Consider the following 23,901-nt stretch of genomic DNA (forward strand, 5'->3'; position numbering starts at 1 on the left):
TTCCTCCATACATTTGGGGAGTCTCCCATGTTTTTTGGCAAACTCAAAACCAGTCTTACAATTTTTGTCTATGAATAAATGCTTTTTTTCTGCCCACTTTTTCATAAAGGCCACCTCTATGGAGTGTATGGCTTATTGTGGTAGTATGGACAGATACTCCATTTTCTGCTTGGGAACTCTGCAGCTCCTTCAGGGTTACCTTTGGTCTCTGTCCTGCCTGATTAATGCCATCCTGGCCTGGGCTGAGAGTTTTGGCAGGTTTGTTGCGGCACCATCTTCTTTCCATTTGATGATAATGGATTTGATGGTGCTCCAGAGGATCATCAGATATTGGGATATTTCTTTAGAACCCAACCCTGACGTGTCTTCTCAACAACTTTGTCCCTGACTTGTTTGGAGATCTCCTTGGTCTTCATGGTGTTTGGTTAGTGGTGCCTCTTGCTTAATGGTGTTCCAACCTCTGTGACCTTTCAGAATAAGTAAAGTATATATACTGACAGGCCATGTGACACTTAGATTGCACACAGGGGGACTTCTTTTCACTAAGCATGTGACTTATGAGTGGAATTGCTTGCACCAGAATTTTTTTGCACATGTCAATTTGTATTAATTTTACCCCATAAATGTAATTGTTGCCTATATTTTTCTCACTTCACTTTACCAACTTAGACTATTTAGAGCTGATGTATAACACACAAATCGAATTACAAAAATATTTAATCACAGGTTGTAATGTAACAAAATAGGTTGAAAGCCAAGGGGGTGAATACTTTCACAAGCCACTGGTTGGGCGGAGCTCAGGTCCCTTCACTGCCTGTAGATCCAAATGTGGTACCTAGAATGTGTTACCTGACTCCCTGGGGCAATAGTCAATATGCAGCATGAGAACCATAAAACTTAACTTTTACTATCATAAGAAAAAATTGCTCTCAAAAACAGACAAAACACCAATAAAGCTAAAATACTCATGACAAAATAATGACAAAGTGCCCACGACAACAAGAGTGCAAAATAAAAGATATTGGATAGATCTCACCCGTTCCTGTAGAGATCAATAACCGAGGACCACTCCGGAGAAGAAGGGGGTGTCTGGTCCCTATTGCCCCCTGTCGTGCCCCATGTGAGTGGCTCACGCCTAACTAGGGCAATATCCAATTATGACCTAATGATAATGAACCCCAACCTTTCTACACATTGGGGCCCCTTCTCATGGGCCTCATCAGGGGAGAGTGTATTTAGGGGTAGAAATGGCAAGAGAAGATTGAGTGGTGCAGTGTCGCTCTGCTGAACGAAAAAGGGGTAAACGGGTCTCGCCCAACCATGTGCCTGGTAGCAAATAGGCGAATAGGCTGTGTGTCCGCGTGTTACCCCTTCTGAGTTCAGAGTGCCACTCTGGCCCACTCAAAAAGAGGGGATCGCAAGTAACAGGGCGTGAGAATCAGGAACGTTCCTGGTCATATTAAACTGGTAAGTGCACCAAAATCGGCAAATCAACAAGACCACACTTTTCAAAAGGTTTTATCTGAAGTGCAGGAATCATTATCTATTGACAATCAGTCCGCAAAAGATGAATGAGGGATTATTAATTTACCATCATTTCTCCAAAAAGCATTTACAAAACATAGACGTATATCTTACTTTCTACAAAGCAGAATTTCTCTCCACAGGAAATGCCGCTTTGTAAATGTCAGCATCTTTTCTAGGTTCCCTGTAAGAGTCAGAACTGACCAATCCCATCCTGAAGGGCCATATGACTGCAGCACTGACTGAGGCAACATGGAGGCAGAGCGGCGTCTCTCCCAGGACAGCGCATCAGCGGCATGCAGACAGGGGTTTAATGACCTAAATCCTGCTGCTTGTTGCCTTGGTGCTTGTGTATAGGTCTGTCATGTACTTAGCAACCGTCTGTATTCATTTCTATCAAGGAAACCTATTGAAAGGTTTTTTTTTGGACAGTGCACAGCACTATATCTTACACAGAAAAATTATGGCTTTAAGGGAATCTGTCAGGGTATTTTTGCTACGTAATCTGAGAGCAGCATGAGATAGAGGCTGACACACTGATTTCAACGATGTGTCACTTATTAGGCTGTGTGCTATTTCTTCAATACAGTGAGTATTTTATTCGCCGGAGATTATCGCTGTTTGGCGAGACCTGGTCCGAACACGCCACCCAGCACTGATTAGCTGCTCACTAATAAACGATGTAAACAGAAAGCTGTAGTGTGGGCGGGGTTAGCTTTCTGAGCTCTGCTACAGGCTCCATCTAATAACTGTGATTGTGTCACAACTGCGGCACGCAGTAAGCTAAGTGACACATAATTGAAATCAGGGTCTCTTTCTCTACATTATGCTGCTCTCAGGTGAGGTAGCAATAATCTGGTGACAGATTCCCTTTAGCTCCTTTACGACCTTTAATATACATGTTAACCTATTAAATTCTGCTGTCAATTTCTGACTGTGGCATCCACTACGCACCGGCAGGGGGCCACGTCATTACACCAGCCCATCAGCGCGCCTATGAAGTGATCATGGGGTGTTGATGGGTTGCCATGACAGCCTGGGGGTCTCCTGATGACCCCTGTGCCTGATATTACAATATCCAGCGTATAGCATAGGAGATTGTGATTTATGTTATACATAGAAGTGCTAGTGCACTGCTATGTACAGTACAAGTGATCAGATGATCGTAGCTTCGAATAAAGTAAAAAGGAAAAAAAGTGTTTAAAAATAGGAAAAAATAAAAAAAACACAAACATTCAAATCACCCCCTTTTCCTCCATTAAAAATGAGCCATTAAAGATAAATTAAAACCGCACATATTTGGTATTGTTGCAAGAAATCCTAATGGAACTGCATTAAAATCAGATGTTGAGGGAAACTGAAGTGGCGCTAATCTCCTGCAGTGGCCAGGATGGTATTACGGAAGGCTTAATAAAATGAATGGCTGTCCATATTTTACAATATTGTGCAAAGTTAATCAGAGTCTCACATTTTAGCCAATCTCTCCAAGTAAAGGACATCTATTGATGATGTTTGCTTTTGTAAAGCCACCAGGGTGACCAGTTTATTGACTCGTTTCCCTTTCCTGACATGCCCAGCTGATTTTTGGAGATCCCAAACGGAGGACCTCTCTTTATGGTGTACTGTACGTCTCTTGCCCAATACGACATAAGAGGCAACCCCATTAATGAAAAACACCATGAAGAGTCAGAGGAAAGTTTAGAAAACAATCAGTAATATAAAATAGTAGTCAGAACATCAATATAGGCCTTGTAGTGGTGAAATACCCCGATGCACGTTTTGCCATGCTTCACTAGTAACTATGATTTGGATTGGTGGTGAATTTTTGTTTTTATTATTTATTTTTTAGTTATTATTTATATATTTATTTTTATTAATTTCACATATTGTGCTCCCCATAAGTTGATAAAAGTCCTATGCTAAGTATTTCAACATTTATTTATTTTTCGTCCATTTTCCTCTGAACTGGGCTGTTATATTAGCCCCAGCAGAGCTGGGTCTCCTATGATCCAGCAGTTCCTGCTCCTTCCCGACAAGTAGCGATCACGAGCGCTGGGTCAGAAGGAGGAAGCACCGTTGGCATTTCCTTTTACTGTATACACAGTGCTTGTTATGTGCAGTGTATACACTAACCGAGACGGCAGAGATGGTAATACACTTCTATGGGCAGCTCAGGTGTCTCTTGCAGCCCGCTCTCCACCCCCACAGCTGTACGATCATGTGCAGATGCTTTACTTTGCAGTGACATTTTAGAACATCATTGCAGAGTAGAACATGGACAACCCGAATGTATACATTATATGGGCAGACTGCAAATAGTTAATCTTCTGTACATGCATTATTTATTCTACACAGCACTTTAGTGGTTTCCTTTATGTAATTCTCCCAATTTTATGTTTTTATCATTATTATTCATTGATAATGATAAGATCAATTTGATTTTATTTTTGCTGTTCGAATTGATTTGTGGCTTAGTATAACAGTCCCGAGTTGGACCCAGTAGCTATCTCTATGGATAGTAGGCTATCTCTATGAGTGCTTGGATAAGTTGTCTCTGAAGATGGATTTGTGTTGTTTTTTCAGATTAAATGAAGGCGGTGCCACTGGACGGGTTGTGGCAGAAATGTCTCCTTATATATAATTGGAGAAAGAAGCAGATTTCTATCATAAGATATATTACTTTCCATATACCGCAATTGCTTCTATTTTTAATTATGCAAAATTTGTTGTAACGACAATTATCATTTAAGGCAGTATAACTTAAAAATATACAGAAGTATCCCTTCTAACATTTCTTGAATTCCGTCCAATTTCTCACTAAACAAACACTATAACTTGGTAGTAAAATCTTTAACATGCTGAAATACACACCCCAAACATTGCAAGGCTACATATAGAAACACATGGCATAGACATCCATTGATTTTTTTTTTTTTTAAATACCGGTAACAGGTCATTTCAGGCTACACACTTCAGGATTTGTTGAGACAAGTGAACATGCAAGGAAAGACCAAAATAATGCTAAGATGCTGAATACACAATGAGGGGCCACTATTGTATATATTGTATATAACCCAACGCTTTGGATGTTTAATATCTGGACATATGAAAAAATATAGTAGTAAAGTGAATGGCAATGAACATCTGTATTCGGCAGTTATGTATAAACCTTCTCCAGGCTTCTAATAGATGGTTTAGGGCAATTACCATAGAATGGCTTATCGCGGGGACAAGCTGCTGCATCAGGCACAGTCTGCAGCAAATCCTAGTGTGTGCCACTGTAACAGAACCTCTTTATAACAAATAAATAAGATTTTATTGCACATTTCTGTTCATCAGACATGCGGGAGAAAATCGATTGCATCATTACAACAGAGGCATGAGGCATAAATACACAGTCAAAAAAACAGTAAAAAATATAACATTTCTACAGAAAAACAATCACCCAACAAGAGGAGCGCATCAGCACATATATGGAGTCAGTACAAAGCCACTGAGGAAGCAAACATGACATAAGCAAAAGGGAAAAATGGGGAAGCAATTTACCGATTTCACCTAGAGCTTCACACAGAACAAGGCTAGGCAACCCTTCAGCCGCACCGGTGGCGGCTAAATTACCTTTCCCGTCATTGTCAGTCAGTAATGGGAGAGGTGATTTAGCAATGGCTGACAATGCAGAGGATTGCCTACTCTTGTAGTATAAAGAAGGAAGGTCAGCAGATCAGAAACACAGGCTGGCTGATTGGATGACACATGCAATGGTAGGTTGTAAGAGGCAAGCCACGGCAGACAGACTTTCATAGAAGTTAATGTATGAAAAAGCTTACTTCATTTAGAAAGCTCACTAATTGGTCTACCGTTAAATAATCAGATTTGTCTCCATTGCTGAAAAGAAATTTATTAGAATAAGTAAGTTTCCATAGAACACAGATATGTAGCTTTATATATAAATATCTAACGACACACTGATGTAACAGCATTGAGAGAAAGTGCTAAACCGTTAGTTTTACAGTGTATCCTGCATAACCAGGGATTGTTACAGCACTTAAAACAGAACAACCAGACAAACTATACAAAGATCCCTCACTATCTCTAACAATCCCCATGCCAAGGTTTGACAGTTAGAAGTTACTTGGCGTCTTCGAGAGGAGCTTCTCTGCCAGTGTTCTGATGGGGTTCGTATACTATAAGAAGTCTCGGGGGCACTGTACCTCCTTGTCAACACTAACAAACTGTTGTAAAAAGATAGGTCAGGACTTGCCACATAATTTAGGATATTGAGTCAGATGAGAGTCTTCTCCAAAAGACCTCCATCACAGGAAGCTGTTTCAGGGTTCTTGCCCATCATCAGTGCAAAGTAGTCTACTAATTAACTGGGTAGGAGACGTTTGACAGAGGTATAAAAGATACTGTTTCCCCTTTGTGGGGACTGCCTATCGAGAACAGTAAGAGTTATAGATCAGGCAACGCTCCATGGGGAAAAAGTTATGCAAATCAGCTCTATTCTAAGAAGTAGTAAGTTGGTTGTCTAGAAGTCACGTAGTGATGGTATCCATACAAATGAGTTAATGTCCATTTATAAGCCCTGCCACATGACTTAGGATAGCAATCCTTCTTATTGGAGAACTGAGGGAAAGAATGAAGGTCAATAACACATGTCATCAATGAATAATCAAGGGGGATCAGACTTCTGAAAGCCCACCAATTAGTACAATGAAGAGGTCACATCATGGTGATGCTCCTGACATCTCCTTATGCAGAGAACGGAGGACTATTACCATTCCCTGATAAGTAGGTGGCCGGTAGTACTACCTTAGATCTCCTCAAGAGACATATGACCCTTTGTTATTATAAGTGTAGAAGTCCAACAGGTTTGTCTCCCACCGATCAAACTACTACACTAGACATATGCCACACCCTTTTAATTAAGTTTTTCACATTGGGGGTATTATAGGGACAGTACACCTTAACCCGTCTCACTTATTTAACCTGTGCTTAACCAAAGATAACCGGATAGGGAAGGGTTGCAGTAAGTTCCTATTTTCACGTTTGTAGGTCCCGGCTTAGTCTGAACCACCCTAAAAAACAGGATTCGGACATATTTACTGACCGGGCCATAGACTACTGGTATAATGGTGCTGACAGAGCGAATGTGACTCTGTTGTGCATCATTTTCTGGGGTATATGCATAACGGAGGTGGACACCCTGATACAGTCTACTATGTCTGAGTATCTGCCTCCAGTAGGTGTATACGCCCGAAAATGATGCAATGCAAAACGCATGCTCGCTCTACCAGCACCATTATAGTCTATGGCACAAACGTACAAATCCCATTTTGAGGGGGGTCAGACTTCAAGCACCGATGGGACCCAGGGACGTGAAGATAAGCGCAATGTGAAAGCACCCTTAGAAGGAAGTGCTGTTTAAAGCAGATTTGTTCTTCTAATAGGAATCAGCATTTTTTTGCCATTTTTTATAATTTTCTGTAATATAATTTTTCTAGTTGTTCTCTTTTAAGTAAAATTCATTATAGGTTTAAAAAAAAAAACATTTAAAGCAAAATTATCATGAATGTGCTTCAGCAAACATAGTCTATTAATTTTGTGTTTTTATTAGTTTACAAGTTTGTTAATATCTAATCAAGCCAGTTAATCTGTAGATAGTTAGTAACAGCCAGACCGAAACAGGTGTCAGGTACATCTGTAGCATGCTGGATTTAATGGTCTCAATTATAAAGCTCTAATAACATTTACATATTTAACCAAATTAAACATCTGTACATGTATAAATTACATAATATTGATCAGTTACATAAAATTTATAGGAAACTAAAATCTAAACTAAAGGCTTCAACTTACATTTTTTTAAAGAGCTCTTCGATGTCCGTTCTGGGGCAAATCTTTTGTGTAAGTTCATAGAACTTCTCAAATGTAAAAGCGGAAGGCTCAATTTCATCGTTCTGCAAAGTAGAAACGACGTACCTTAAATACACTAAACACATGCATGCTTCATGCACTTTTCAAAGGTTTCAGTCATTTAAAGGGTTATTACCATGAAAGAAAAAAACTAAAGTTGTCCCCTAATCTAAGATAGGGAAAAATTTGCTGATCACTGGGGATCGACTGCTGGAACCCCCAATTATCCCAAAAAGAGGCTCATCCTCAATGGAGCGAAGGGGTGCATGATTTCCACTCTATTCATTATCTGTGGCGGAGCATCTGTATCTCCGCTCCATTCAGTACGTAGCTGTGAAGCACCATTGTTGAGATCGCTGGAGGATTAAAAAAATGACTGGGCTAGTGAGAGTCTCAAAACCTAGACCCTGTTCCTTGCCTATTTGGCTCTGATCAGGGTTTTCGTGCTTTTCTGGGAGAAGTGGGATTGCATTTGGACCATAGATAAAAATGGTTATTCCTATCTTAGTAAGCTATCAACTGTCCATCGGAGAGGTGATAATTTGCTGGTTGCTGTGGGTTAGTCAGTAGGGATCCTCAGTTACTCTGAGAAAAGGACTCTGAATTATCATCTTAGAGTACAGCGATGGCCACGCATGCGCGCCACCTTTTAATTTTTTGTCTATGAGAGTGCTGGAAGTTGCTAAATATTACACTTGTAATAACTTGCTAAGATTGGAGTAATCATTCAGGTATAGTTTAAAGCTGCAATCCCCATTCCTTAATATATTTTTAGACCCCATGATGTAGAGTTTTCCGCTGGATCCAAGTTTTAGATTTTGTTATGGTGTAATTCTGGATAGGAGGTCTGTGTCTTCAGGGTGCTGCTGACTTCACTTGCTATCATGTACCATCTTAGCTCTTATTCTTTACTTGTTTTCTCTCCATGTGCTTTCCTCCTCACCTATTACCTTTAGTCTATACCCTCCCTGAGTTACTTTCTCTCCTCTCAACTACAGATATGTGCACAACCTTTTCAATCTTGCTATGTGTAACATCGAGAGAACTGAGCGAGAGCAGAAAGAGCGAGGAGCACTAAAAGACTTGAAACTTTTTCGTAAAACCAAGGATCCTGCTAAAGGATTTGTAGCCACTCTGCAGCAGCAAAATGGAAAAAGGTCAATGCACTTTGCATTTATCAAATAAACAATAAATATATTTTTGAGCCAAGGTGTACACAGCCTTTAAATTTCCAATCTAAGCTCATATTAAATAAGGGAGGGCGGTGAAAAAGCTGGGTAATCAAACGGACACATATCTTTGTCCTAGAGATGATGGTCACAGACCCAACAACCGATACATTTGAAGTCACCAAGACAAATGAGAATTCTTTTGTAATTCATTTCCTTCCTTTCTTGCTGCCAACTAATGTTTATCCCTTTTCGTGTTGCTAGCCATCATCCCATGTCCTTTCTGCTTCCATAGTGATCATGTAGTCATGGAAGCAAATTGGAGTCATTTCATTGCATAACATTTGCAAACACAGAGAACTTGTAACAGAATTAAAGGGTAAATACAACAATTTTACATTTTAAGACCAATCTAATTTACCTCTTAGAACTCCTTTAATATTAGGAGTGTGTTTACAAATTTAAAGACAGTCCTATACAAGCAAAATAACTTTTTAAGGGTATTTGCATATAACATATTGTTCAAGCGATTGCACTTTGTAACCTACCTGAAAAAATGCTAAATAAACACATAAAAGCATGAACATGTAAAAACAACTTACTCTTCATATATCCAGTCTCTTTCAGCTTTTTTTTAACAGCTTCAATTTCACAAAGCGATTAAAAGAAGTGACCGGTCTATTCTTACGGTGCTTTCAACTTGGAAGACACTCAATATTTTATACACACAAATAAAATAAAATCGGCACATATACAAAGACTCCAGAAAAATAGGGAGACCTTTCTTTTGGTAAAGTTTTTCTACTTATATCTAATAAATTATGATCTTCATTTTGGTAAGAAAATTGATTAAATGCAGGAAAGTTTTCTAAACTTTTCACAAATTACATCCTCCAGTGTGTACAGAGGACCTGATAACACTCCTGACTTGTCTGTATTAGTAAATAACCCGTAATATAATAATTATTCTATAACTCTGCAATGTGCGGTTCCCAAATGTATCAATAAACTGACAAATGGGTGTTAACCTTCTCTTGTACATAGGGGTGTGTCCCTACACTGCTTGAGACTTGCAGCACTGGCTGCACAGAGTATATGGCAACACAACCCTAACTGGCACATTTCTATTAGGAATAACACAGGAACGAGACAAACAAGAGTTCTAAGCAAAAAAGTGAATACGAATACATAAGGATTTACTAAAACTGACATTTCTGCACAGCTAGCAGTTCCAATTGACATATTTGCTGATAATCCCCATTTGGCTGAGTCAACCACATTCCTTGCTGTTTAGAATGCATTTCTGGATGGCCCCAAGAGCGGGCCGAAAAGGTCTCACATAGGCCCGCCGGTCTTCACATTTTCTAAATCTTCAAGGGGTGGTCTGAAAGTAACATTAATTTTAATCCTAAATGTCTGTCTATTTAATGTCATACTCCAATCTCATTCATAATATACAGTGCATTAATTAAAAATTCCTTATCATTCCCTCACTACTCTATTGGACTGCTTTTCTTCTTTTTACTTCCTGTTTGATGACACTTTGAGGTCACCCAGTGCTTGCTGGGATTCTCATGCCATCCGTCATCAGGGGAAAGCAGTGACCGCAGCCTCTGATCATACCTTGAAGCGAAGCGTCATCAGTGACGTCCGTTTATGGGACTGGGCTAGTCCCTGCTCCACTGAGCATGTGCCGGTTGCCAATTCTGATGTATGCTCAGTAGTATCTTGTCACTGTGCAATATTAATTTTAATGCACAGTGACAGTGCGCTCCCTCGTCGACTCTGATGAGAAGTGATGAGTCGGCAAGAGAGTGCACTGTCAGTGCGCATTGTAAACAGAGAACGTGGCAAGTAGTGAACAGCTCCGCCTCCACAAGTGGCCACCCTTTGCTCAACCAATATCTGAGTGGTAAGTACTTAGACTCTGGATCATCGTCTAAATATGACAGAAATTAAAAAAAAAACCTTAAACTCAGAAGTACTTGGATGAAAAATAAATAAATATATTAAAATAATGTTAACACTGGGGTTGTGCATTTGAGTTCAAGGCCAAAGAAAAGCAATACAATGAAATAAATACCTTTCCACTTGGAAGACCTAATTCTTTAAGAACTTGAAAGATCACTTTTTCTGTTTTTCCAGATGCAAATGTTCTTGTAATACTGTAAAATAAAGGAACATGCAGATGGGCAATATTCATCATTTATCTAAAGAGTATCAAAAAGTCCATAATAACATCAATCATACCAGGCTTAAGAGTGGATCAAGAGATGTGGAGCGCCCGCTGATGATAATTGGCAAAAAACAAGCATGTTCCTTACGTTATTATCATGCATACAAAGAAGAGTTTCTTGGAAAATGACAGTGTGAAGGACTTACATTACAATGTCTGCTTGATAAATCGAAAGGGAATCTGTCACCAAGTTGTCCCTACCCCATCTGAGAACAGCATGATGTCGGGGCAGAGACCATGATTCCAGCGATCTATCAACTACTTTACAAGTTGCTGCTATTTTGATAAAATCACTGGTTTCTCTGCTGCAGATCTACCAGTTCTCTGAATACTGCGCTACGTATAGCATCTGAGTGCAGTCAGATTTTCACAGACTATCATATAGGTGAAGGTGGAGAAACTTTTTTTTTCTTTTTATCTACGTATGAGAAAAATTGATGACACAAAGACCAAACTCTGATTAAAAAAAATGTTCCTTTTTTCTCGCATGTGGAAAAATTGGACGTCTGAATGAGGCCTTGCAGTGCACCGAGTATGAACAGTCTTTTTCTGCTGACAGGTTCCCTTTAATGTCACAGTGCACAATTAGGCTGAATCCACAGCGCTACATGTGAGCGAAACCCAATATTACCAGCATGGACCGTGATCTGCAATATCATCTTCAAATTCCATAATAATGTGGGAATAAAAGGGGTTTTCTCAACATCATAAATTGGTAAAACTGCAGCTTACTTATTATTATTATTATTATTATTATTATTAAAAATCCTCTCTGTTCTTAAAAGCAGAATGATTTTTAATATTATTGTTTACTACTTGTTGCCTGGGTTACCGGTAACAGCAGTGGCCAGTCTCTTACGCAAGGAGTGCAGCGCTTACAAGCAGTTTGGTGTAAAGCTTGTAAGCGCTGCTGGATTTCTGGACCTGGCCAGCTTCACTCCCCATGCACCAAATCTTCAGGCCAGCGGCACACTGATGTCATTGGCCCAAAATGTCAATCAACAGGGGTTCACTGTCTTTGGCAAGCAGGACCCTGGGAGGCTGGGAAGTGGGGCGGTGCTGAAGAATGACCATCAGACAACCCCTTATATGGGAGGCTGAGAAAATGAATCTATTGTAGTATTTTATAGTATTATTATACTTAGATTAGATAAGTAGACACAAATGTTCCACTGTGCTGTGCTAAACATTCATCCATAAATGGCCGACTTGGGCAATTTCCTCAATTCCTTTCCGCAGTAAATACCAAGAACCGATGAGCACTGACTGGGTATTTAGTCCAGGATTGAGTCATAAGAGGACGTCGGCGCTCAGGATTGTGTTTTTCTGAGAAGCTGCCTGTCAAGGAAATGACCCAGAACCAACAGCTCTGTCAGGTCTGCAGCCCCCACACAATACCTGGATCTCAGACTTGTGTAATGCGAGGTTCTACTGTAGTCAACCCCGAGCCAAAAAGTCACATCCCAACATATCGGGATTACCCCGACTTCTAGATATATGTTCTATCCTATACATGAATTTTAAGTAACAGACGAGCAAAGAATTCACAGCAGTGGGCAATGAACCATGATCAATCTACAGGGTGGGCCATCTATATGGATACACCTAAATAAAATGGTTTGTGATATCAACTTCCTGTTTGTGGCACATTAGTATATGGGAGGGGGAAAACTCTTCAAGATGGGTGGTGACCATGGCAGCCATTTTGAAGTTGGCCATTTTGGATGCGACTTTATAAATGGCCCACCCAGGTGTATCCATATAAATGGCCCACCCTGTACACATATACTGTATACATACAATTATTTTCCATTGTTTTGCATTACTGCTCTGATTTGGTCTTTTACATTGTTAACCATGAGATTTGTAACTTCGACAAGTGACCGGACAGTAATTTGTAACAACTAAACAGTGGAGTTGGTGCAAAGTAATTCACCGGAACCGATGTATCACCCACGTCAGGAATCTGTGGCTGATCGACAGAACCCCGGAGATCCACTTAGTGTTCCAGATCTCACGGCTCGTGCACAGTCAGACGGCCTTAAAAATCAGACCGAGATCAGACTGTAATGCTCGGACTGGCCGGCAGCTCTCCCGACCCAAGTGTGACAGCTACATAGAAATACATAGAAATACATGAGGCTGCCACGCTTGGGTCAGGAGAGCCGCCGGCCAGTCCGGGCATTACAGTCCAATCTCAGTACGATTCATTGACTGCGCCATTAACAATGTAGAAGACTAAACCAAAATAATGGACTGGGTCCTGCAAATTGATTACCACCAACTATACTAATCTGTAATTGGAATATTTTATGGGGTAAATTTATCATTTGTCCTTTTTTTAACTCAGCTTCTCCAGAGTTAAAGCAACAAATTGGTGTAGATTTGCGAGTCAACAATAGGAAATGTGAAATTTTCTGCAGAATTTCATGTTATTATTTGATGCCCAAAGCTACACGGTAAGGCAAGAATAAGTGATGTCAGGTGTTTGATATACACGAGGCGGCTTTACAACGGGCAGCCCGGCGCCACTGTGGGCTTACACTGTTTTCCCTCACAACCACCCAGGGGTTATGTAGGTGAAACAGCCATTTCCCTGCAAGATAAAGATAAAGTGCAGGAAAAAAAAAAAAGATCCACGTTGGGTTTCATTAAAAAATTTGCATTGAGTTCTTTGTGTCTCTGTACACGAAACTTTGATATGGTCTGTAGTCATAAATCAGCTAAGATCATCTCCGAAAAATGGCGCAGTGCGACATACCACACAGACGATGATAGCACTGCAATGCCCGGACTGGCCGGCGGGTCTCCTCACTCGAGTGTGACAGCCTGATAGAAATTCATACTGTCACGCTCGAGTTGGGAGAGCCGCCGGCCATTATGAGCATTGTGATCAGAAGCAGCGTTTGCCGCACTGTCATGCACACGACAGCGCGGCAAACACTGGATGTTCGGGCCCCCATACAAGTGAATGAGGTTTGTGTTTGAGTATTGTTCTAGTACCTGAATCTGAACTTTTTTTAACTGTTCAGCCAAACCCACTGCACCCGAACATCCCGGGGTCCGCCCATCTCTACCTGTTAGACCATCCTAGCGAGCTAACTGAAAGATTCACAGTAAACTTATTCCTGATCCAGCAATAGACAGTGCAACAAAGAGGCTATATAAAGCAAACGGTACTACATTTTTAATTAAACCCAGTTGCAAAAATTATTTTCTCGCAACAATTGCATGTATTTAAATAAGAAAACAAAAATTCTTCCCAAAAGTGAACAACCCCTTTAAGCCTCATGTACATATCTGTATGAGTCAAGCTCTAATACGTCACCCACAGACATTGGCCTGTACTGCACCTCCACATGCCTTTAAAATCATTGCTCAAATCATGTCATGTTCCATTAGACGACATACTGCTGATATATACTCTCTGGGGGACAATGCTGCTGTAATAGAGTGCCAAAATATCAGTAGCAGGAATCCATAGGGACCAAGAGAACTGCAGTGCAGGCTCCGAGCACGACGGCTCTGTCATATGCATCAGCCCTGAAATTGTGATTCTCGGAAAGGGCGAGCAATGAGAGCAAATTACTTCTATCCCAGTGACCGCACCGGTGACGCATTCACCAAACTGTATCATCAAGACCGCAGCACATCACCATCACTTGTATACAGTAGTAACACGACGTACAGCCCATGCATAGAGCCTTACCTGCGCACTGGGATCTTTCCATTTACGTTTGTGAGAAATGTGAGTTTCATCCAGCTGAAATACACAAGAATTTGTCAGAAATCTGTAATGTCGAAATAACGTAGATCGATGTCCTATAAATAATGCAAATATCTCACTGCCTCCAACTTGTGTGCCCACAATATCTGACTCTTTTTCTGAAACACTATTTTTTTAAAAAAGTGGCGTAGCGCAGGAATTAGTGACTTGTGAGCACGTTTCTGATATGGTTCATTTTTCAAATCCGCACAATTTGTAAGATCTCTGCTTACTAAGAGAGAGTGACATATCGGGGCACAGGAGGGTAGTTGGGGAGATCCCAGGAAACGTGCCGGCTGAAGAATTGCCCCACTTGGAGAGTTATAGGAATACTTTGTAAAAACTTTTTTTTTTTTTATAAGTATTCTTTATTGCTGTTATATAAAACATCTTGAATTATATCTATTCCCTATAAGACTTTTATACTGAGTAACTTTTTTCAAAACTGATGACGATTTCTGTTAATCTTATAAACCCCAAAATATACCGTAATAAAATCACTAAAGTCAAAAAACCAAGTGGCGGCAGTACATGGGGATATAGGCTTCACATCCCAAAGTCCTCCGGAGTACATGCTTGCACATAGCATATACATGTACTATAGCATGTTTGTACTGCTTCTATCTTTTTACTAATTATTGCAATACCGCTATCCACAAAAAATGATTGTTACCCCCAGACAAAAATAATATAAAAACTATTTTTTTCCAAGAAACATAATGTTGTCCATCTTTACCACTAAAGGACCGAAAATATGAAAAACTGCCCCATCAAATTCATGGATACAAAAGTTAAAAAAAAAGAATGAAGCTGTAAAAGTTGGTGAGAACAAGCTCAAATCAAGGATAAAACAATTAGTGTAGGGTTAACATTAGTGATGAGGGAACATGCTCTGATAAGGTTATCCGACCATGCTCGTGTGCTAACTAAGTGACTTCGGCGTGCTTGAATACCATGTTCTAGTCCCCGCGGCTGCATGTCTCACGGCGGTTTGAGTCACAACACATGCAGGGAATGCCTAACAAACAGCTTAACCCTGTATGTGTTGTAGCTGTCGAACAGCCTTGAGACATGCAGCTGCGGGGACTCGAACATATTATTTGAGCACACCGAAGACACTCGGTTAGCACACAAGCATGCTCAGATAACACCTTATCAGAGCACGTTTGCTCATCACTAGTTATCTTTTGGAGCACTCTCTATAAATCTAAATAAAATTTTTAAATTTGCATACACCTAAACAGTAAACATAACAAAGTTGCATTTTTACTGTACGATCAGTGAGACTATGGATTCTTTACTGTACGATCAGTGAGACTATGGATTCTTTACTGTACGATCAGTGAGACTATGGATTCTTTACTGTACGATCAGTGAGACTATGGATTCTTTACTGTACGATCAGTGAGACTATGGATTCTTTACTGTACGATCAGTGAGACTAAGGATTCTTTACTGTACAATCAGTGAGACTATGGATTCTTCACTGTACGATCAGTGAGACTATGGATTCTTTACTGTATGATCCGTGAGACTATGGATTCTTTACTGTACGATTAGTGAGACTATGGATTCCTTACTGTATGATCAATGAGATTATGGATTCTTTACTGTACGATCAGTCAGGGTATGGATTCTCTACTGTATGATCCGTGAGACTATGGATTCTTTACTGTACAATCAGTGAGATTATGGATTATTTACTGCATGATCAATGAGATTATGGATTCTTTGCTGTATGAGGAGTGAGACTATTTATTTACTGTACATCAATGATACTATGGATTCTTTACTGTATAAGCAGGAGATTATGGATTATTTACTGTACGATGAGTGAGACTATGGAATCTTTACTGTATGATCAGTGAAATTAAGGATTATCTACTGTACAAGTAGTGAGACTATGGATTCTTTATTGTATGAGCAGTGAGACTGCGGATTCTTTACTATACGATCAGGGAGATTAAGGATCCTTCAGTCAACTAATGTTTTGATGGTCGCTTTACTGAACAAGTTCAAGGTGGCCCTATATGCCTTTATTGATAAATATAATAACACAGGTTATGTGTACTAAACTTTAAGAAGGGATGTTGATACAGGAAATTTGTCTTATTGCCATATATGCAGTGAGGAAAGAATTTTCTCCTAACATGGGACAATTAGCATGTGCCTCATGGGATTTTAATTTCTCTGGATTAACCTGTTCTGTGATAGGTTTGAATCGATGGATCTGTGTCTATAAATCTATTACTGCATGTCGCTTGAGCCATTTTCTCACCATTTCTGATATTTACTGCACATTTAAGACTGTGCTAGACAATGGCAATACTTTGGCAGTATTGTATATATGTCAATATACTTGTTTTCTTCCGGAAATAATAACATTTATCAGTATTTACAATATTAGTCCATAAAGTGTGAACAGAGTCTTCCATGGTTTGTTTTTATCTTCAGTACATTATATTTGCAATAAAGTGTTACATTAAACCCTTGGCTACATTAATATGTTTATCGTGATGCAGCACATGGCAAGGTGAGCGGGGACAGTGATATCACATCTACAGACACATGCCAGGCTTCTGGTGTGTTCGGCAGGGGTCAGTAGACGTGAAGTCACCAACTCTGCTCACCTATCGGTGTGGAAGCGAAGGCAGCAGGGGACTAATCTAACGGCTTAGAAAACACCATGTACAATGGATCACAAGAAGAGTTACTAATCCAGAGCCTCAAAATACTGCTCAAAAATATAAAGGGAACACTAAAATCCCACATCCTAGATATCATTGAATGAAATATAGTGGAATGTGTTGAAAACAATAAAACTTAAAAAATGATCAACGTAAATCACAACTAATATCCCACGGAGGTCTGGAGTTGGAATGATGCTCAAAATCAAAGTGGAAAATGAAGTTACAGGCTGATCCAACTTTAGCGGAAATGCCTCAAGACAAGGAAATGATGCTCAGTAGTGTGTGTGTGGCCTCCACGTGCCTGTACGACCTCCCTACAATGCCTGGGCATGCTCCTGATGTGGCAGTGGATGGCCTCATGAGGGATCTCCTCCCAGACGTGGAATAAAGCATCCAACTCCTGGACAGTCTGAGGTGTAACGTGACGTTGGTGGATGGTGCGAGACATGATGTCCCAGATGTGTTCAATCGGATTCAGGTCTGGGGAATGGGTGGGCCAGTCCATAGCTTCAATGCCTTCATCTTGCAGGACCTGCTGACACACTCCAGCCACATGAGGTCTGGCATTGTCCTAAATTAGGAGGAACCCAGGGCCAACCGCACCAGGATATGGTCTCACAAGGGGTCTGATCTCATTTTGGTACCTAATGGCAGTCAGGCTACCTCTGGCGAGCACATGGAGGGCTGTGCGGCCCTCCAAAGAACTGCCACCCCACACCATTACTGATCCACTGCCAAACCGGTCATGCTGAAGGATGTTGCAGGCAGCAGATCGCACTCCCCGGCATCTCCAGACTCTGTCACGTCTGTCACATGTGCTCAGTGTGAACCTGCTTTCATCTGTGAAGAGCACAGGGCGCCAGTGGTGAATTTGCCAATCCTGGTGTTCTGTGGCAAATGCCAAGCGTCCTGCATGGTGTTGGGCTGTGAGCACAACCCCCATCTGTGGACGTCGGGCACTCAGACCAGCCTCATGGAGTCGGATTCTAACCCTTTGTGCAGACACATGCACATTTGTGGCCTGCTGGAGGTCATTTTGCAGGGCTCTGGTAGTACTCCTCCTGCTCCTCCTTGCGCAAAGGCTGAGGTAGCGGTCCTGCTTCTGGGTTGTTGCCCTCCTACGGCCCCCTCCACGTCTCCTGGTGTACTGGCCTGTCTCCTGGAAGCTCCTCCAGCCTCAGGACACTATGCTGACAGACACAGCAAACCTTCTTGCCACAGCTTGCATTGATGTGCCATCCTGGATGAGCTGCACTACCTGAGCCACTTGTGTGGGTTGTAGAGTCCGTCTCATGCTACCACGAGTGTGAAAGCACAACCAACTTTCAAAAGTGATCAAAACATCAGCCAGAAAGCATTGGTACTGAGATGTGGTCTGTGGTCCCCACCTGCAGAACCACTCCTTTATTGAGGGTGTGTTGATAATTGCCAATAATTTCCATCTGTTGTCTATTCCATTTGCACAACAGCATGTGAAATTGATTGTCATGTTGCTTCCTAAGTGGGCAGTTTGATTTCACAGAAGTTTGATTTACTTGGAGTTATATTCTGTTGTTTAAGTGTTCCATTTATTTTTTTGAGCAGTGTATATAGTGCATATGTCCATGATATTATTATGTACACACAGATAAATACATCAAGTAAACATTAAAACAAATACATTAACTCATGAACTTACAAACAGTTATGTTTGCATTCCCCATTAAATAATTTTGAACTCTGCATTAAAGGGGTATTCTAACCTCCCAAATCCTATCTCAATATGAAGTAGGTGTAACAAAAAAATAATAGTAACAAATACCTCCAATTAGAAATGTAGTGTAGTCCTTCTGATTCACTATCTCACTTACCCCATGTACAGGGCATTGCAGTAGCTTAGGTATCCATAGTTACGTCAACTCATATAATTAGATATCTAGATGCTAGTTGTCGTAACCATTGATACCTAAGCTACTGCAATGCCTGCACAAGAGGAAAGAGATATAGCGAATCAGAAGAACTACACTACATTTTAATTGGAGGTGTTTGCTAATATTATTACACCTACTACATATTGGGGTAGGGTTTTGGAGATGGGAATACCTCTTCAACTCATTAAAACTCTGCATTATTTTCCTCTGTCACCCCTCCTGGAAATGCATCAATAAACTACTGGATGTCACGATTCTTGTCTGCAGGATGGGCCCTTACACACACTGACGCTGTCAGTGTAAATTACACAGTCAACCCCTTTGACATAGCAAATAGTAATGCTTAGTTATCAATTTCAGCATACATTTCCAGCAAGAACAGCACAACACAGAGGCCCGATTCATAATTTCCAATTTATTGAGGTCAATTTTCTTTTTTTTTGTCTAGTGGTATTTGCCTATGTTTTTTGCACTAAAATGGAGCAGTGGTTCATGAATTGGGTGCCAATCAAAAATGCTCTTTATTTTTGTATTTGATCGTTTTAACTTAAAAAGTCAGGAACTGTGCCAAATTGAAACTTTACTTTAGGTAAGAACAGGAGTGAAACATTAGAAAAAGACATCTGGATAACTATAGTCGTGAAGAAAAAATTAAAAAAAATCTGTAAAAAAAGAAAGTGAATCTGTTAGTAGGATCAACCCTCCTAAGCCGTCAATATGGGCACGTGGGTTATAGGAAGCTGAATAAAATGATACCTTGATATCTGAGATCCGATGTTTTAGTCCAGAGTAATCCATGTTTTTCTTATATGTAAATGAATTTTTCAACACTATGGGCCAGAGATTCTGCCTCCAGAGATTATTTTACATGAAGGAGGCGTTACCAGATTGATGTGTAATGGCCGCTCTCTGCTCTCCTTGCAGAGCTGTGTGTGCTTATACCTGACACATCTGCAGGTTCCTCTCAGCTCCAGCTTCCCTTTCATAGGCAGACAGGGTTGTATTACTGTTGTAATACAGCAGAGCTGTGAGAGCTGCAGCTGCTAGCATGTTTGTTATGTGACAGAGTTCAGTTCTACAGTACTGCGTTAGTTCCATGTCTCACACTGGTAACTCTCCTTTTATTTAAAATAGTCTCTGGAGGCAGATTCACCTGCAGATGTTTATCCAGCCCGTAGTCCTAAACAGCTCAAGCACAAGATGTCAAGAGATCAGATCGCAGGTATCAAGGTATCATGTTATTCAAAGTCCTATGACCTACATGCTCACATAGACAACTTAGCAGGGTTGATCTTACTAACAGATTCCCTTTAAAAATGGCACAAAACTTAGAGCTAAAACTGCGCATATACTTAAGCCACTAAAAAAATCTAATTATTCGATAAAAGTGGAAAAACAACAATGATGAATCCGAGACCAGTGTGGTAAGAAAAAATAAAGTTCCAAAACTGTTAATTTACAGGAAACCCACAGATGTCAGGAAAGCTAACAGGTCATTTAAAAGATGGTAAAAATCCAGTCAGACCCACAAGTCACATTTAGGCACCATTATGCAGATTTTTAATAGGATAACATAATAAGGAATATAAGATTCATTAACAGCAGCTTAGTGAGACTATCGATGAGCGAAGACCCTGAACATAATGAATTGAAAGGCAAGAAAGGGATTTATTTCTTCCTCCCTGTACTGATGGAGTTAAAGAAAATGTTCACAAAGGACAATGATGGCATAAATTAAAATATTATGGTCAGATTATACTTAGCTTTTAATTAAAACAAGCCAGTAGGTCATAATGCAGCCAATTTAAAGGGCTATACAGATCTCAGGCATTTATTGCTGAGGCAGGAATATCTGTCTGTGCCGGCCACAAGTGCAGGCTGCATTACACTGTTCCCATAACTCCTATAGAAGTTGATAGGAAATACAGGAACAGCACAGGGCAACCCATTTGGAGGTTTACAGAATAGAAACAGATATTTCCATCTCAGCTATTTAATTCTGGCTCTCAGGGTAGTAAGTTGGGACTGGGGGTGTAAGCAGGCAGCCATGTTCTATCTACTACCTCCACTACATCTTTCATGATGAGGTATTGTGTTCCTCTGGGCCAAAATACATAACAGTAACGACATGAATACTGTACATAATTTAGAAAACAAGCAGACACATGGAGGACACTTACTGTTTTTTGAGACATGTCATTGGACTGACGTTGTTGGCTCTAAAGTTATGCGTGATAGATTTTAGCCCTTCTACCCATTGCTGAAAGACATACAAACACAGAGTACAAATAAGGAAAAGCACCCCACAGAAGACATACTGTGCAACAAAAGATCCACGTGCACCGACGTCATCATAGCTAAATGTAATTTTACCAATTATCCAGACAGAAGAAGAACAAGCAAGTTGCATAACGACGCTTCACGTGTGGTTGACGACACCAAACACTCACTACACTCCTCCAAAAAGTGATTAAAGCATGGTACGTTCATGAGGGAATGGAGTCATCAAGACAAATAACTGTCACGCCTGTAAGTCTGGAACATCTTACCATCACTTATGATTGGGGCCAAACTCATGGATTCCAACCATTATCTGTTCCCAACTACTTGTATGTAAAGCAAAGAAAAGGAAACATGGAAGTGAGTCTGACTGAAATTCCAGACCACACCAGGGTTTGACTCTTCTCTCTTAGGCTACGTTCACATTTGCGTTGTTGGGCGCAGTGTCCTCGACGCATACCGACGCATGCGTCATGCGCCCCTATCTTTAACATGTGGGGCGCATGGACATGCGCCGGTATGCGTTGTACTGCGTTTTACGATGCATGCGTTATATAGACGCACAAGACAGGGCGCAGGGGAAGCTACTTGTAGCGTTTTCCCTGCGCCGAAAGTCCCGATCTGTAGGATCTTATGCGACAAAGCATGCGTCGCAAAACGCTGTGTTGTGTACATGCGTTGTTGGTTGCGTTGCGTCGCCGACACTGCGCCTAACAACGCAAATGTGAATGTAGCCTTTGGGCTCGTTCACAACTCTTGATTTTTCGTGTACGGGTGTTATTCGTGATTTAACCATGATATTTTATAGGGACGCCCAATTTTTTTTACCTTGGAGTGAATGCTCCGCGCAAAAAATAAAGACATGTCCGAATTTGTTCTGAGTGTCAAATCAAAATCGGCAATGCACATGTATGGGTCGGTGAAAAAAAAAAAAAAAATCGGACCGCACTTGGATGACATGCGAGTGCGGTCCGTTATTCACAGACGTCAGAAAGGAGAAGGTGGAGAAACTTTATTTCTTTTCTCCACATACAAGAAAAACTGATGACACTCGAACCACACTCTGATCAAACCCTGATGAAATTGGTCAGTTTTTCTCATATGTGGAAAATACTGACATCTGACTGAGCCCTTCATTCACACGCCAGTTTTTCACGTACGAATTCTATTGGGTTTTTTTCGCAGATAGTGTTTGCACATGATACTCCACAGGGTGTTCGCATGTCCCATTTTCTACATGGATCCATTGACCTGCATTGCCAATATTGGACACATATCCAATTTTGATCCAACGCCCTTATCAAAATCAGATGTGTCCGATATTTTACGGAGATCACTCGGTCTGTGGAAAAAAAAGGAAACGTGCACAGCCCCATAGAATATCATAGGTATGAGTGATATCTGTGAAAATAAAGGATAACACTCATACGAGAAAATCAGACGTGTGAGCGAGCCCTTACTGTGGAGGTGTATAGATCTACGTACAAGCTATAGAAACAGAACAGTAATATTTGCATCATTACGACCTACTACAAAGATGATCCATGTTTTTATTTACAGATAAATTTATCCCCCCAAAATTATTTCTATACTGTAGTGTACATATCCTTTACAGGGGGCTACCCCACTAAAACCATTTACCACCTCTACACAGGACAGGTGATCACTGGGGTTCCGACAGCTGAAAAAACCCAAATTCTTGAGAATGGAGGTCAATGTGAATAGAACAATAATGCACATGGTATGACCAAGACTGACAGAATGTCTATATGTATCTGTTCCACAGGAGTAAAGGTAATGGTGATTACTTGGGGACCCCTGTTTCCGCGATCAATGGAGTTTCCATGTTATTAATGTACGATAATTAGTGTGAAAACCTTTAATGGTATTAGATTTGCTAAGCAGATTTGCTTAAAAGATACATTTATGCTTCACCTAGAAACATTGAAGGGTTTTAACATCACTTATGTTTACATCTCATTGAATATTAATGTTAAAAATATTTGAAGTAAAAATATAAATGATTATTAGTAATAATAATAATAATAATAGTAATAATGAATACATTCATGTAATCTAATTAAAGCTTAAAAATAGGAATGGTAATTATTGTATGTTTCAAATATCAATTTTAATTACATACAACAACAAATTATACAAATTGCACATCTGATCGACGAGCACATGAACAAGAACATGGTATCACAGACAATAAACATGTCTACAACAATAGAGGCTTTCACGGCACTGTGACATCATTTTTGTCGGGTCATCGACTGTTAATATATATATATATATATATATATATATACACATATACACACACAGTGGCATGTAAAAGTTTGGGCTCCCCCGGCTAAGGTAAATTTACTGTTATTCTGAACGGATAAGCAAGTTGAGGACTGAGATG

The 23,901-nt window shown here is 40.3% G+C and overlaps 1 protein-coding gene across 9 annotated transcripts in view; it reads right to left on the minus strand.

Moving 5' to 3' along the window:
* PLCB4 (phospholipase C beta 4) overlaps nt 1-23,901 on the minus strand; it is a 329,182-nt gene that overhangs the window by 112,628 nt on the left and 192,653 nt on the right. For all 9 annotated transcript variants that reach the window (XM_077282633.1, XM_077282628.1, XM_077282632.1 and 6 more), the window contains 5 exons: nt 21,392-21,471; nt 14,555-14,608; nt 10,693-10,774; nt 7,384-7,484; nt 5,352-5,409 (listed from right to left, as the gene is read on the minus strand). In XM_077282633.1, the coding sequence (XP_077138748.1) occupies nt 5,352-5,409; nt 7,384-7,484; nt 10,693-10,774; nt 14,555-14,608; nt 21,392-21,471 (375 nt within the window). The remainder of the gene's footprint in view (nt 1-5,351; nt 5,410-7,383; nt 7,485-10,692; nt 10,775-14,554; nt 14,609-21,391; nt 21,472-23,901) is intronic.

This window comes from Ranitomeya variabilis, chromosome 2 (genome assembly GCF_051348905.1).
Source record: "Ranitomeya variabilis isolate aRanVar5 chromosome 2, aRanVar5.hap1, whole genome shotgun sequence".
Lineage (NCBI taxonomy): Eukaryota > Metazoa > Chordata > Amphibia > Anura > Dendrobatidae > Ranitomeya > Ranitomeya variabilis.